The sequence below is a fragment of the Peromyscus californicus genome, unplaced genomic scaffold, assembly GCF_007827085.1.
Source record: "Peromyscus californicus insignis strain IS unplaced genomic scaffold, ASM782708v3 Scaffold_11__1_contigs__length_118956290, whole genome shotgun sequence".
Lineage (NCBI taxonomy): Eukaryota > Metazoa > Chordata > Mammalia > Rodentia > Cricetidae > Peromyscus > Peromyscus californicus.
The window spans coordinates 56,551,917-56,568,487 of NW_026294402.1; the positions used below are offsets into that span (position 1 = coordinate 56,551,917).

Below are 16,571 nucleotides of genomic sequence, written 5' to 3' on the forward strand. Positions count from 1 at the left end.
TTTCCCAACCTAGAAAACCCTTGCAGTCCTGCTTCCCTAAGCCTAGCCCCTCTCCACCTTGGATCCCAGCGCTTCAGTGCCAGACAGGTTTGCATCTCTCAGCTCTGGAGACTCAAACTCACTGGGTTGTTTGATTACAGCCTGGAATCCTCCTTGATCATCCTAGCTCTGCCTCTAAACGCTGGGATTACAGTGAGAACTAACCAGGGCACCTGTCCAAGAGGCCAGCCTGGTCTACAGAGCAAGTTCCAGACTAGCCAAGGCTATACAGTTAAGACCCTGTCTCAAAGAGCCACCTGGAGAAGGCAATGTTACATCAACTACAAGTCCAAGGGTCTTAGTTGGACATTACAACACCCCAAAATATACAAGTGCAAAGTACAGGTGCAATCTATCAAACTGTGGCCCAGAATTATTGGACTGAGCAGCCTATATCCTGCTATGCTATGTAATTATCCAACTTGTGGAAACCCACAGTCGCAAACATACTAGTGCATTCTTTACCACTGGGCCTATATATCCTAGTTCTGAATTTCATCACCACTAAAACCACAAACATCCAGGCTTGCCTGCAGATGAGAAAAGCTGCTTGTAACTGAAAAGAAAATCAAGGCTTCTCATTCAACTTTTGTTAGTTCAGTCTCAGATTCTAGTCCTAAGGATTTAACACTCCATATGAAACTGCAAGTCAAATACCAGGCCTTGCTGCATGCTTGAACTTTCAGCTCCTGCTTATTCTTCTATAGAAGGCACTTTTAAGGGCAGGTGTGGCTGTGCACTCTAGTCCCAGCACGCCAGACAGGCAGGCCAGTCTGTGTTCAAAGCCAGCCGTAAGTCACAAAGAGAAACTAAAATAATGCAGCTGTGTTTGGTTCTTAAGGGCAACAGGCTGGAACCTACCTTATAGCTGTTTCAGAGAAAACAAAGGGTAGTTTTAAACAGCAGTAGAAACAGGCACATGCATGCTGAACCATCCCAAGAGACAAGTCAAGCCTGAGTAAGGAAAGTTCCAGCCTGTTGCCCCTAGGAGCCAAAAGCAGATGCACTCTATGAATACAGTTGAGTCAGCAAGCCATGATGACCAAGTTTACTGACCTGTTCATGCCAAGTGGACAGTATCATAGAAATCAAATATTGAAGGTAAACATCAGTGGAAATGGAATCTTACTGGTAACTCCAGGAGCCAGGGTGGTCACTAAACACAAGCAGCTTCTACTCAGACCCACCCCAGAACTGTTAAGTGCACCACCTGTACAGAAACAGGCTGTGAGACGCAGATTTGCTTTGCCATCTTGGACAGTATTGTAAGAGTTAGCGGTTAGTTTTGTTCATTTTCAAATGGCCGGCACTAAACCAGTGCTGAGTTCTTAGGGCTACAGAATAACTGACCCAGGCTAGTCCAGACAAGCAACTCATGCTGGCCTTGAACTCAGGATCGATCCTCCCACCCTGACATCTTAGAGACCTGCCACCATCACCCAACCCTCAAGAAGCTATGCCTGGGGCATACAACTGAAACCAGTCACCTTACAGGTTCATCTTTTTATTGGACATGTTAACAAAAGAGGTTTAGTCAAAAAGACCAAAGCCCATGTCGTCATCAGACTCCTCAGATTCTTCCTTCTTTGCTTCCACTTTCTTCTCCTCAGCTGGGGCAGCAGCAGTAGAGGGGGCAGGACCGCCTGCTGGTGCGGCTCCAGCTGCTGGAGCAGGCCCACCAGCCCCTACGTTGCAGATGAGACTCCCAATGTTGACATTGGCCAGGGCCTGCAACACAAACGGACAAATAAAGCTTTCACTCCTGCCCTTTATGTTCCAATGACTTGTTCTGTTTGGCTTTTTCGAGACCAGACCAATGCACAGGACCAGTCAATACACAAGCAAAATTGATATTCAGAGTTAAAGGTGGGCCTGTATTTGGTTGCTGTTTTCAAAGTACATGAATTTCCTCTCATAGTGGGAAAATTTGTTCTAAGTAACCCAAGAGAATGGGCAGATTTTCCAAATTTCTAAACTCTTTGAACCCAGCCCCTTCAGTTGGCTGACCTCCTAGAAATAAAGCAATTTGTACAGAACCTACGTAGCTTTCTATTCTACAAGAATCCTGTTTGTTTCAAATGCCCAAACTTAAGAGGCCACTAAACTCAATTTCTACAAAATATGTACTAGAACACATAAAAGATTTTTCTTGGAGTAACACGGTTAAAGTTTTTAATCTGTTAGAAACCGGGGACTGATAGAAAAGCTACACCATTAAGTACAAACTAAGGTACAAAATCCAAGAGGGGCGGTGGAAACAGTACATTAGCAAGACTTCCCCAACTCTTACCTTTGCAAACAAGCCAGGCCAGAAAGGTTCAACATTGACACCAGCTGCTTTAATGAGGGCATTGATCTTGTCCTCCTGGAATACAAAGCCAATCCATCAGAGCGATCAGAATACGGTTAAAACCAAGTCCCAGAAGTCGCCTATACAGTTCCAGAAGTTGCCAATTCGGGCTTTCTAAGGGCAGCTCATGAATCTTAGTCTTATAAAAGACATCGGCCAGGTATGAAGGCTCGGGGGACTAGTGCGATTGCCTCCTAAGCCTGACGACACGAGTTCGAGTCCTAAAAGCAAGTAGAACGATAATCCTCTCTAGCATTTGACCTCTGGCAAACACAAGCGCGCTCACGACCGCCGTTCACGGCTATTGGATCGCGAGAGTAGGAGAGCGCGTGCGCGCCAAGGGCCTCCAAGGCATCGAATATCCGAGAAGGCGGCGAGTCGGCCAACCGAGTGCCTGGTCCCCGCCAGCACCACACGTGGCCGCCCCGCGGCTCCCCACGCCGCGCACTCACCGTGACCGTCACCTCGTCGTCGTGCAGGATGAGGGCGGAGTAGATGCAGGCGAGCTCGGAGACGGAGGCCATGTTGCGGACTGCCGGCACGGTGCTAGTCGCCGGATGAAGTGAGGGCCTCACCCCAACGCGGCCTTAGCTTCCTCGGAAGAACCGAGCACCTTGGCGGCAGCTGAGGAAAGGGCCACACGCGCCTGCGCGCAGCCTCTTATGGGGGCCGTGTCGACCAATCGATGCCCGGCTCCGAGCGGAAGGGGCAGAGCCAAAAACGAGAGGCGGTGCCTGCAGAACGCAGTTCCGGAGTTGCGCGCTCGGCTTCCGGTTTGGCCGGCGTGGGACGGCTTGCGAGCGTTGGAAGTGCTAAACTTTACGGTTTAGCTAAGAGGAAAGTTATCTGAGGAAAACGCACTGGTTCTGTCCCTTGCTTTTTTTTGCTTTGGTTTGGTTTTTTGTTTTGGTTTGGTTTTTTTCAAGACAGGGTTTCTCCGTGTAGTTTTGGTGCCTGTTCTAGATCTCTTTAGAACAGGTTGGCCTCGAACTCACTGAGATCCGCTTGGCTCTGCCTCCCGAGTGCTGGGATGAAAGGCGTGCACCACCGCCGCCCGGCCTGTCCCCTGCTTTAATTAGCAGGAGCGCTCCGCGGCTTGGGCACACTGTCTGAAAGAAGTCAGGAGCTGACTGAAGCCCTCACGGTCACGTGGCCGGCCCCACCCCCGCACCTGGCGCGCGCGCGCGCTTAGCCCAGAGTCAGATGAGAAGGTAAATACCATAAAGGGTCTGGAGTTGTATATCAAATGCAGTGAATCGAGGTTAAACAGGACACGTCATCTCAAGAAAACTCTAAAGTCATTCATTACATTAAGAAAGCACAGAGGTGCCTCGGAGGTTAAGCCATTTTACTGCTCTTCCAGAGAACCCGAGTTCGATTCTGCCACCCCAAAACTCGGTCCAGGGAATCGGATCCTGGCCAACCAGAGCAGACATGCTCACATACACATAAAAGAAAGCACTATTTTTAAAAGGATCATATAAAATATGGTGGGAAAAATAAACACAGAAGGGAGGAGGGACCACGTGATGAAATTTGGCAACTAATCACATAGACTCCTAGAAAACTAGGAGAGTAACTTTCATAACGCGATAAGGAGCAAACATTCAAAGCAAATACCTTTATTTCGAGACAGGGTTTCTCTGTAAAACAGCCCTGCCTATCCTGGAACTCACGCTGTAGACCAGGCTGTCCTCGAACTCGCTGAGATCCACCTGCCTCTGGTAGTGCTGGGGTTAAAAGGCTTGCGCCACCACCGCCCAGCCCAAAACAAATATCTTAATAGAGAAAAAAAAAAACTTAAACATTCTTTGAAAGTGGGGAACAGACATGAATGTCTTCCTTTGCTTTTGCGTGAGTGCATGGCGCTTTATCACAGCAATAGGAACCCCAAGACTGCTCGTACACACAAACAAAAACTTAAAAACTCAAAATACCCATCAGGTTGTGGAGCTCTTGGACAGTTTGTCTAAAGGTGGCGTTTGTTTTTCAGAGCTAGGGACTTGAAATCAGAACCTCATGAATACTAGGCAAGTGGTTTACCAAAAAACACCTTCAACGTGTGATGTTGCTTTAAAGTTCATATAATTCCGATTTCAGCACCACAAACAAGCTATGAAGCAGTTATCAAGAGGAACCTAAGTGGAGCAATATAGTTTTCACAGATAAGACCTTCAGTGGATAATTCTCCCCAAATTATATAGTTCCAACCATAAGTCTATTCATGATCTCAGTGGAATTTGACAAGCTTGCCTCAAATCTTTAAAACAAAAAACTAACAGGGTGTCATTTTTCCCAGCTAATCTTGACCTTGCTATGTAGCTGAGGATAACCAGGAATGTAGGATCTTCCTGCCTTCACCTGGGTGAAGGTTCATTACAGACTGTTCATGCAATGCTAGGGATCAGTTCCAGAGCCTGGTGTACCCTATGCAAGCAGTCTACCCACTCAACTACATCTCAGCCCCCTTATTATATAACCTTACTATACAACCCAGGCCGCTGGCCTTGAATTTGTGGTAATCCTTGTCTCAACCTGCTTAGTCCTGGGATTAGCACTTGCACCACCACACCTGGCCCTAGAGGAATTCTTTCAAGTGTTATTGGCAATGCAAATAGATGCACAGACTACCAGAGCTAGTAGGCAGACTCTCATGCTATTGAGAACCTGGTAATGTGGGCAGAAAGTCGAGATCCAAAGTAGGAGCATGCGTGGGTGCTTCAAAACAAAGCTCTACCAAAGGATGGGGAGTGGGGCGGTGGTGCACGCCTTTAATCCCAGCACTTGGGAGGCAGAGCCAGGTGGATCTCTGTGAGTTTGAAGCCAGCCTGGTCTACAGAGTGAGATCCAGGCCAGGCACCAAAACTACACAGAGAAACCCTGTGTGTGTGTTTGGGGGCGGGGGAGATGGGAGGGTAGAATGTATTCCTTGCATGCTAAGGACATGAAATCCATCCCTGGCATCATAAATAAAGGTGCCATAAAAAAAAGTCATGGGCAGGAAGATCCAAAGTTCCAAGTTGCAAAGGATACAGTCTTACACACCCCAACACTTACTAAGTAGTTTTATTGCAAAGGCTCTTGTATTTGAGAAACCAAACTCACAATCAGGAAATACTCATTAAATCAATGAGATCCTATTTCATGTCTATCAGTTCTGAGAGTTGCTAGTGAGAATGGCAAAAGAACACATTTACAAAAATCTAGTTCAAGCTGGGTGTGTGCACAGCCGACAACCAGCACTTCTCACCATTGTCTCTACCCTCAACACTCTAGAGTATGCACGAGGGGCCAACTGCAACACAAGTCTCTGCGGTATAAAGAAAACTGCACTCTGAGTGATGGAGCACACAGAAAAGTCCTGTTAAATCTGGCTTCCTTCCATGCAAGGCTTTGACAGTGAGCACATTCCCTCAGAGGAATGCCTGAGTTATAGAAATCAAAGCTGGTTTTCAACCAAATTAGCCATTAGGAGCTAAGAAGTGTCCAGCAAAGCTCATGTATTAAGATAGGACAAACATGGTATTTTGATGTTGGACTTGGCTTTATAAGCTGACTTTGGGGTCCATGAGCAATATCTTAGTCTGTTTCATACCCCATAAAGTTCATTCATTCACAGCCAAGTTTCTTTTTATATTTTTTAAATTTTATATTTAATTTTACATATCAACCACGGATTCCCCTGTCCTCCCTCCTCCCCCTGCCCCCGCCCTCCCCTCAATCCACCCCCCCCCCTTCCCATCTCCTCTAGGGCAAGGACTCCCCTGGGGAGTCAGCTCAGCCTGGTAGATTTGGTCGAGGCAGGTCCAGTCCCCTCCTCCCTTCACCCAGGCTGAGCAAAGGGTCCCAGCATAGGCCCCAGGCTCCAAAAAGCCAGCTCATGCACTAAGGACAGGTCCCAGTCCCACTGCCTGGGGGCCTCCCAAACAGTTCAAGCTAATAATAGACTGTCTTACTTATCCAGAGGGCCTGATCCAGTTCCATGGGGGCTCCTCAGCTATTGGTTCATAGTTCATGTGTTTCCATTAGTTTGGCTATTTGTCCCTGTGCTTTTTCCAATCATGGTCTCAACATCTCTCGCTCATACAACACAGCCAAGTTTCTATTCTCTAGTGCTCTCCCTTATTGTATCCCACGAATACCGAGTACCAGATAAACAAGATACTGTAGGTGCTTGGGAGCATGCTGAGTGAATGTCCACTCTACAACTCTGTGCTTCTTAGTGCTTTTTATTTCAATTCTTTTGGCATATATAAAAGCAGAAAGTGAATATATACATACAGAATTCTAAACACCTTCCTAAAATGGCTTTACCATTGGCCAGTCACCATCTTTATTTTGAAAGTCTTAATTGTTAAATATGTCTAAAGTGCATTTTTTTGCAGCTAATCAATAGCAGCATTTTGTTTTTTGTTTTTTTTTTTATAAAACCTTAGAAAATATTCAGAACAGTTGGAAAAGTCACAATAAAAAATACGATGTGATCTAGATACATTCTTCTGCAGGATGACTCAGACACGGTGTCTGGCACAGCTTTGGAGAAATCACCAACTCAACCAGAAACATTCTTCTGCTACCAGAGCTGTCAAGTCAAGGCTTCTTGCGCCTAAAACACAAAAAGCAGCATTTAAAATTGAATTCTGCACTTAGCAACACAGTCACGACAAATGATTCTTTAGGAACATTGTGAGAATTCCTTTTATCAGAAGAAAATTCAAGCCCTTGGAGCAAGCAAGTAACGTACAGAATATAACAGGAGGCAGCTCCCCTGTTCTTAGCCCACTGCAGCCACCTTCCAAATTACCCAAGGAACTAACCCAAGGTTAAAAATGTAGAGTGAGATGTATAAACATTGGTTTTATGAAATATGGAAAAATAGGCTAGCTCCCTAGTGTGGATTTAACAGAAGAGCAAATGTGTGCTTCCTTCAACATGAATTCTGGCATTCGGCTTCACCTATCTATAGAACATGTACCCCTGTTCCAAAGCCATGAGGTCCATGAGGTAAGAGTGACAGACACAACACTGTCATCCCCAGTGTCTGAGTCATCCTGCAGAAGTGCAAAGAATTCAGAGACCTTAGCTGAGAGCAAAGCCTTGTCTATGATCCCAAAGGCAGCTAGTATTCAACAGTTTTGTGTATTATATTCTTTGTCGTACTTAATAGAGAAAGACACGCCCCCTTCACCTCTTCCCAGGTGCTCTCAGCTCAGCCTCAAAGATTGAGAAGTGGCCAAGTATGAGCCAAAGCCACCAATCTGCTGACACCTCCTCCAGCAGCTTTTACAGCACTCTGGAGAGCTCGGCACTACAAAGGCCGACCACACATTGTCAGCAGGGCCCAGGTAAAGCAGAGTGAGGCGCAGCTAGAGTAGCAGTGGTGATGGAAAGAAAGCCTGGGAGAGGGAGGGAGGGAGGGAGGACACAGCAGGGCTGGCTGTGGTGCTCACTTGGGTTGTGCATGGTGCTGATATCCGGGGCCCAGCTGAGATCCTGCTCTCATCTCAACAGCAACGGAACACTAGAGGAAAGTGACAGAACAGGGAAAGGTCAGCTCCAACGATCCAGAAGCAGACGTCCATGTAGATGGGCTCTACTGCGATGACATCCAACACTGCTCTAGTTCAGCGAAGACACCTAGGTTAAACCACTAGTCACACACTTACGATCCATTTCTGCACAGGCAACAAGAGCAAGAAGGGCCTGGGAGAGTGCCCAGGTATCTTTTGCATCTTAGATAAGGATGGAGAGAGGGGAGTCCTGAAGACGCTGGTGGCCAGGCCTTGCCTGATTCCTCCCTTAGGAGCCTTTCCTCAGAGGTAATAGTCACAGGGAGCACTGGGCACTGCTGTGGGTTAGTCCATCTGCTATGAGTTTTGTTAATCTGGAGCAATACTTCCGGATCCACTCTTGACCCCTCGTCCCCCCCATACACATACGCACGCACGCATGTGCACATACACAGAGGACTTCTAGTATGCAAGTGCCCTACCAGAATGTTAGTTACAGGTCTCCAGGCTGCATGGGCAGTATGTGGTCCTGCCTTAGCAAGTTCAAAGAGCACAAAGTGCTACAGCACTATGCAGCTAATTTTAGCAAGCAAGTATTTAATTTTACCCCTACCCTTGTTTCTACATCGGTCCATTCAGACTCTGTACCATCTGGTTGGGCAGGTGCTACTGTGGACGATCTTCGTTTTCGACTACTGAAAAAGGGGAAACATGATGCAACAATCATTTTTGCATCTAAGAAGAACGGAAAACATTAGAAGGGGGAGAAGCCACCTACACCCCTGCGGAGAATTAATGATAAACCTCACAGGGTATTCTGTTCCTAAGAACAAGAGACTACGAAACAGCCCTTTAGAGAGAGATTTGTGACCAACTCACCCAGTCGGCGACTCTTGTTTTAAAGTCTCTATATCAGTAAACTGAACAGATTGTCCACCACCTCTGGTCTTAAAAACATCACCCTAAATCCAAGAGAAAAGGTCACTGTTACACTTTGATACATCCAACCGACAGGCAGGCATATCTGAAACTCTCACCCATAAGCCCAAAAGACCCTTGGGCTACTGAATCTATTGATCAAATGCTTCAGAAACCTCAGTCCACCTCTCACTAACAGGAGTCTAGCACAAGATAACCAGTAACATTCCTAGCTACAGGGAAAATATTTTATTGCATCTATAAATTTAAAAGCTAAATTAACCCAGCAGAGGCAGCTCTACATTTAAGGTGCTGCTGTCCTTCTGGTGGCAGCAGTCTGAATTAGAACTGTCCTCTCAACTTGAAACGACTCCCCGCCCCTGTCATTGTCTCCTCCCCGCCCCAACTTTTCCCACTGGTACATGACCAGAAAGTCTCATTCTTTCCAAGACAGACTGGGTAGCTCAGTACTGAGTAATGTTCCCAGATTTTGTGCGTTATTTACTTTGAGACTGTTAACTGAGATCCTCCTGCAAGTGCCACCATGCCTGACCACAGGACACATTTTTGTTTGTTTTTTGGGGTTTTTTTTTTTGGAGGGGGGCATTTCATCTGTGTCACCCTGACTGTCCTGGAACTCACTCTGTAGACCAAGCTGGCCTTGAACCACCTGCCTCTGCCTCCTGAGTGCTGGAATTAAAGGTGAGTGCTACCACCGCCTGGCATAGGACAAGTTTTAACACAAACATTTTATCTTGAAATAATAGCAAAGCAGAAGATGGTTGTTATGCTTGCTTTCTGTTGCTGTCTGGGTTTTCAAGACAACTATGTGCTCCAGGATGGGCTCAAACTGGTGACCCACCTGCCTTGGCCTCCCAAGTTCAATCAAGTTGTCCATATGGCTCTGGGTTTACTTTTGAAGCTAAGTTTTAGCTAAATATGTAGTGACTAAAGTTCATCATGGATCTGGAGTACTAACAACCCCAAGACTCTAGACCTATTTAAGCAGATCCAGACCCAGCAGATTCACAATCTAAGTAATACATTAATTTTCTGCTAAAACAAAAGTTCCACCCAACACCCCATGTATGTTCTAGATCTCATCAAGGGATAGCAGGGCAAAGACTTTTCACTGGTATTCTTTTGTGAAGACTTGTTTTTACCTTAATTACTTTAGTCTGAATCTCCCCATCGGAGGCTAGTTCCTGGTGGGTCAGCATGTACTTCTCACACTTAGCTAGTGCCTTTTCATTTGCAACAGACACTGTGATGGCGTGAGGGACATGTGGCTGCATGACTGTCTCAGTTTGCACATTAGAGGCAGGCTTATGATCTACCCATCTGCTCCCTGCAGAGCGGGACCTTCTGTGTCGTACAGGAATTGGTGTGTTCTGATCAGGTTGGAAGAGGAATTGAGAAACAAGCACAACCCAGGATTACTTTGAGGTACTGTTAGAAGTGCAGCAGTTTACAATGCAAATTCACAACAACAGAATCATCCTGCCCAAGCTAAACGTGTAAGTCATCTCATGTTCTCTTAGCCAAACAGAACCAACAGACATCTTTAGACAACAGTATCTAGAGAGAATGGTCATATGGGAGCTTCCATTTCAACAAAAGGCAAAAGATAAATTTGTGGTGACTCTAGATCTTCGTGTTTATGGCTAGTTGAGGAAAAAATAATACATTTTGCATTCTTGATCAAAAACTAATTCTTATACCTGCTTTGTGAAGTAATACATAGATTAGCAGGTTGGTTAAAGGTATCAGCAGGATCAATACAACACTAAAGTATGTCTGAGGCATCTAAATAGAAAACACTCCTCCATATACAGCCAGACCAAAAGACTACAAGCTGTTGAAGCTCTGGCTTAGCAAAACCCTGAAGAACACAGGAACTTCATGTGCAGCATGCCTGAACAGTGTTAAGTACTTCTGAGCACTTGCAGTAAGGATTTTTATATCTCAAAACACAATTCCACAAAGCTTCAAATATACCAACATTTTTTTTCCTCCAAATGTCTCTTAAAAGCTCCAAGAGGCAAAGACTGTAGTATGAAATCAGCTTGTATCATATAATAAAATCTAGTTGTTTTCCAGTCAGATGCCATGGGTGCCAAATTAAACAGCACATTCAACTCAAGAAAACGTATTTCATATACATGATATAGTAGCACATAAACAACTGTGAGCGTCTCCTGTTTATGAAACTGAAAATAAATGAGAGTCTACAGGCAGAGCCCTTCCTACCTAGCCAAATGAGGATTCTGGTTCAGTTGTTCAGTTACAGGAAACCAGCTCAGGGCAGCTCTAACGACAGTTCTACCAACAGTCACCACAACTTGCCACTGAAGACACTGAGCGTCCAGGCAGGCAGAGACCCTTCCATTCTGAAAATGGTCTGACTGATGTTGAATTCAAGAAAGCCTAGCTCTTAGGATCTAGCACTTGGCAGAAGAGCTTCCTTGAACACATTTACAGCATAATACATTCAGATCTAACTCTGAAAAGGAGACAGACTGCAGAGAATCGATTAGCAGTCATGACGACTTTGAAATTCTTTCCTCACCAAAATGTAAACTTGGTCCACCTGATAATTTCTGACCAATGAGTATGGACACAGAGATAACTAACCGCATGGGAACTTTTCTGCTGCACTTCTAAAGAGATTTGGATTTCAAGAAAGTTAAAGTCTGTGTCTTAGTACATCCCCCTGACCGTCACAGTCAAGTCAGGCATTCCCTTACTGCTGGCAGGTGTAAACAGACCTCCCAGCAGGTTGGAGTCTGACACAGAAGAGGAGGATTTACTAGAGGTGATCACAAAGACCATTCACCATGATCTGCTCCCTAAAAGTAAAATTTGCAAAGCAAGAACTTGAGACTATAGAATTGTCTGTTGCCTTATAAGAACCCAAGACTGGTCACCATCATTAGTAATCAGATTGCAGGGCATTTATCTACAGTCTAAATCATGTAAGAGGATCTTTTTGGTTTTTGAGACAGGGTTTCTCTGTGTAACAGCCCTGGCTGTCCTGGAACTCACTCTGTGGACCAGGCTGGCCTCAAACTCACAGAGATCCGCCTGCCTCTGACTCCCTACTGAGATTAAAGGCGTCCACCACCGGGCATGTAAGAGGATCTTAAAGTATTTACTGCAAGATCATTTTACTTAAAAGAACAATTTTAAAAGAGCAGTTAAGATTTTATTGAATATCTAATTCACAGTATTGGTGTGATTATTTATTCAACTTCAAAGGAAATTTTAATCTTAATATTGAAGAAAACATGAATTAGGTTTAGTTAATCACCCTTGAAGGCCTTGTAAGGCCTCAAGATTAAAATTTTAGGATGTGAAGGCTGTCAGTAGCTTCAAACAGTTCAGGTCACAGAAATCAAACAGGAGGAAGCATATTTTATATTAAAGCGATGAAAGATTTGTGATGGCCACATGCAGTGCATGCATCTGGACAGCAGCATGGGTTGAAAGGAAAGGCTATTACTGGGACAGGCAGGATAGTGAGAGACTCTCCACATAGGATATGCTGTCTTCCTTCAAAGGGGTAAAGACGGTGTTTACAAAAGATGGTGGTTACACAGGAAATGCTCTTTTGTTGAGTGTCATGGCATCTGTGACTTACTTTGGAGTGCCTCAGAAGATAAAAGATTGCATAAAATAACAATGACTCTGACAGAGGCAGGAGAGTCTCTAACCCATTAAACTTTCAAAATGAAAAACTTATTATCCCCCCCAAAAAAAACAGCAAGAAAAAAATTAAATTTGGGGAAGGGGAACCAAAAGAGAAAAAGTGTAGGCTTCTACATTCATGTTTGTGTTGGGGGGATTATGGCTCAGTGATAGAGCTCAGTGTCTTATAATGTCGAAACCCTAGGCTCTGTCCCCAGCAACAAGGGGGGAAAAGGAGCAGGAGGAGAAAGGAAAAAACAAGGGGGGGATCAAGGAAGCAAGACACTCATGCTCCTAGATTCTGTGCAACGCCCCTTGTTCAGGCGAGCAGCCTACTCTCGGGGCACCATGCTGGCTGGCATTCCGAGCTCACGGGCACATGATTCTGCTTTCTCACATCAAGAGCTCAGCCTCAATTTCAGGGTAGCTCAGTCTTTAACAGAAAAATCAGAGCTTCTTCATTTTGGAGTCTACCCAGCTTTCCCTCGAACTTTTGGAACCAAGTTACAAAGAGCAAAGGAGCTAATTCTACCACTACAATGCTTTAAAGAATGCTGGCACGAACCCTGCGGCAACGGTCGTCTTCTAGGCCTATCTCACTGCTGAATGTAGGGACCATCTCCCTGCCTTCCGTCCAGTACATGCCCCGCCTTCTGTCTGACACGATACACGTTTTACTTTGTCCTGGCTCCTGCTGCCTATGCCTTGCAAGAGAGGTGACATGGACAGGTGTGCTGAACGGAGACAGTTTCTGCTCCCACTCCGAAATACAGGAAGCTACAGAAATGCTGCTGCAAGAGTTAGAGCGCCTGTGTAGCTGTGGCTGGCTCATGAGTTGCTGGCCGTTGGAAATCTGAGCAATATTGTTACTAGAAAGCTAGAAAAATTGGAGAAAAATTAATGAATAAGACTGAAAAACTGAGAGAAACAATATTACTTTTCTACATTTCTACTACATGAAGATTTAACATTGCAAGAAACTATTTGCAGTCATTAAAATTTTTGTCATATGCTTTTATTGTTTTTGAGACAGGGACTCACTATGTAGCCCTGGTTGGTCTGGAACTCTGTGTAGACCAGGCTGGCCTCAAACTCACAGAGATCTACCGGTCTAAACCTCCCTCCCAAATGCTGGGATTAAAGGGCATGCGCCGCTATGCTCTGCCCCTTTGTGCTAAATTTTAAAAATAGAAGCTTAAAAAAAATACGGCATGAAACAAAACAACTCTCACAGAGAAACACTCCTCTAAATGGACAAACTTTTCTCTGGCACTAAGCTACACACAGCTGCAAACACTTACAGGCACAGGCGAAGGAGAGACGGATCTCTGAATGATTTTCTCCCGGTCCCGCTCCCGGGAGGGTCTCTCTGGCTTCTCAGGTTTAGGTTCAGTCACAATGGCCTTCAGCTGTTTGAGCTTTTCATCTTTGACCCAGAGTTTATTCTGCATCTCCAGCTGGGTGGCTGCTACCCGACGATCCTACAGGCATCAACAGCAAGTTACAGTCTACTTTATCTCTCTGCATAAGCACACCGCACCACCCACTTTATTCCTGGAAAATGACAGTTCTCTACTTCTTCCAGAGATTAACAGACACCACCAAAGCTCTGCCACAAGCACAGAAATGCAAAATATTTAACCTAGAGGAACACTCACACACTCCTTCTGCCATTTCATCGTCGTTTCTGTCACCATGCCTTGCAACCTGGCTTCTAATCTGCGCTTGTCAGAAAGCTGCCGCTGAAGCTTCTGATTCTGGCTCTCAAGCTCCTGCTGCAGATTGCGCTTATCTTCTTCATAGATCGTGGTTGTTTTCTCCAAAATCTCAATCTGCAAAGGAGACCACCCTGCTTAGCATCTGCTGTGCAAACATCCCACCTAACTGTACAATAGTCCTTCAATTGCTCACACACACACACACACACACACACACACACACACACACACACACACACACACAGAGGGAGAGAGGGAGGGAGGAGAGAGAGAGAGAGAGAGAGAGAGAGAGAGAGAGAGAGAGAGAGAGAGAGAGATATCCAGAAATAAGTTACACAACAAGCCCCTCACAAGCCGGGTGCCTGCATCTCCTCAAGCTAAGCTCCACTCCTAAGATGAAAAGACTAGAGTCTCTTCCCCCCTCATCCCGCACAGCAGTGACAGGCACGTTAACTGTTGTGAGAGAAGTGCGGAATGGCCAGTACACAGGTGAAAATGTGACCATGAACCTTATACTCCAGAGTTTTGTTTTTCTTCTCCAGTCGTTCTATTTCTGATTTCTGTCCTGAAATCAATTTTTCTTTTTCATTTAGTTTTTCCTGAGTGTAGTTTTCTTTATTTGAAAGAGAATTGTCAAATTCTTTTAATAAGGCTTTGAAAGTCATACCTGAAACAAAGCAGACGGATTATGCTGTTTAATACAGATACAAAATAAAACCAGCTTTCATTGGCAGACACTCAGCAGAATGCAGCACTCCAGCAAAACCCCCTATGGCAACTGTACATAAGAAAGGCTGGGAATGCAGCTGCTTGTACGTGTCTACTCTGAACATTCATGAGGCCCTGGGTTCAATACCAAAAAATGAAAACGATTAAAACAAGTTTGGAAAGAAATCAGGAGTTTGATTCTCAAATCTATAAGAGATGTTCACAGAAGTAGTTAGTAACCTTTCCCTAACACTTAAAGTTTGCTTACAAATGCAAAAACAGAAATAATCCTGTATTTGAGATCAGCTGGGCCTGGGCTGAAGACCCTGGCACACTACTTGGTCACTCACGGAAACAGTCACTTCCATGGACCAGACTTGTTCAACTGTTCTACACATTTTCAAACATTATTTCACTTTTCCCTACACCGTCTAGAAGTACAAACAATTAAAAAGTATAAATAACTTGCAAACGGGAAAACTACAAAATACCATCTTGTGTCCATCACTATTAAAAATAAACATAGATGGGGAGACACCCACTTTTTTCTTCCTATATTCTTTAAAAATAAAAGTAAAATAGAGCTGTTGAGGAAAACAAAACCTTTCCATTCAAATTAAACACCTTGAGACCACTACAAAGCCCAGAAACAAGTCTTCCTTAAAGAGGAGGCTCACTAGATGGAGTCACTAAGACCTGTTTCTACCTCTGAAGTCACAGCAGCTGTAAGCAGCTCTGCCCTTACATTGTTTGTTAAGCTCCTCAGTCATTAGTTGGCGTAGGTGATGCCGTTTCTCCAACGTTTCAATCAGCTTTGGAAGGGTCTCCTCATCGTTGATATCCAGAAGTCTCCATGGAGGCAGTGGTGGGAAGCTCTGTAGAGTCATCTCAGTCACCAAAGGTTCTGTGTGGAGTTTAACAATTATGAAAGAGCTTCAGCAAGTCTGATACTGTGAGCAGAACCCCTGAACCAGTAACAACAGAATTTTAATTTTTTTTTTTTTTTTTTTTTTGCCTCAGCTTACTCAGTGCTAGAGTTACAGGTATGCTTCACTACGCCCTACTTTAGTCATGGAATTTCTCAAAAATTAGACAAAACATACAACCAAGCAAACCTTATATTTTAGTTTGAAATTTCTTTCATTTGGTTGTTAAGAAGGGTATAAATAGATTTTTTTAAAGTTGACAGAAAGACAAGCAAATGAATAATAATATAACAGGAAATCATACCATCTCCAACTGGGCCGCCCCGAGGCAGGTTTCTGTATCGTCTCCCTGGTGTCAAGCCACATATCACCTTGTCTACTGGTCTCGCTACTTCAACTTCTTGGGTTACTTCAGCAAATCTCATGACTTGCTAAAATACAAAGCAGAGTCTATAAAAGCATCCCCAAGTCCTCCTTCACAGATGGCTAAAGAATTCGTTTGCATATCCAGTGAGCCTATATCAATCTACAAAATGTGCAGTTTGCCATTCTTTTTTTTTTTTTTTCTTCTCCCAAGACAGGGTTTCTCTCTGTAGCTTTGGAGCCTGTCCTGGAACTAGCTCTGTAGACCAGGCTGGCCTTGAACTCACAGAGAGATCTGCCTGTCTCTGTCTCCAAGTGCTGGGATTAAAGGTATGCCATTCTTCAAGTAGCT

The 16,571-nt window shown here is 44.7% G+C and overlaps 2 protein-coding genes across 12 annotated transcripts in view; both read right to left on the reverse strand.

The window, feature by feature from the left end:
- Positions 1-1,522: 1,522 nt before the first annotated feature.
- Positions 1,523-3,032, reverse strand: Rplp1 (ribosomal protein lateral stalk subunit P1). Its single transcript, XM_052729186.1, has 3 exons — positions 2,842-3,032; positions 2,330-2,404; positions 1,523-1,767 (listed from the first exon to the last, which is right to left on the reverse strand). The coding sequence occupies exons 1-3, from the start codon at positions 2,911-2,913 to the stop codon at positions 1,570-1,572; spliced, it is 345 nt and encodes a 114-aa protein (XP_052585146.1). The 5' UTR covers positions 2,914-3,032; the 3' UTR covers positions 1,523-1,569.
- Positions 3,033-6,602: 3,570 nt separating this feature from the next.
- The window catches only part of Kif23 (kinesin family member 23), a 31,095-nt gene continuing 21,126 nt past the window's right edge, over positions 6,603-16,571 (reverse strand). For 4 of the 11 annotated variants that reach the window (XM_052763106.1, XM_052763089.1, XM_052763098.1 and 1 more), the window contains 11 exons: positions 16,161-16,287; positions 15,676-15,834; positions 14,732-14,889; positions 14,163-14,336; positions 13,806-13,985; positions 13,070-13,381; positions 9,981-10,208; positions 8,779-8,861; positions 8,513-8,594; positions 7,840-7,910; positions 6,603-6,995 (listed from right to left, as the gene is read on the reverse strand). In XM_052763106.1, the coding sequence (XP_052619066.1) occupies positions 6,980-6,995; positions 7,840-7,910; positions 8,513-8,594; positions 8,779-8,861; positions 9,981-10,208; positions 13,070-13,381; positions 13,806-13,985; positions 14,163-14,336; positions 14,732-14,889; positions 15,676-15,834; positions 16,161-16,287 (1,590 nt within the window). In that variant the 3' untranslated portion in view covers positions 6,603-6,979. The remainder of the gene's footprint in view (positions 6,996-7,839; positions 7,911-8,512; positions 8,595-8,778; positions 8,862-9,980; positions 10,209-13,069; positions 13,382-13,805; positions 13,986-14,162; positions 14,337-14,731; positions 14,890-15,675; positions 15,835-16,160; positions 16,288-16,571) is intronic. The other 7 variants (XM_052763131.1, XM_052763125.1, XM_052763138.1 and 4 more) reach the window with 5 other exon arrangements.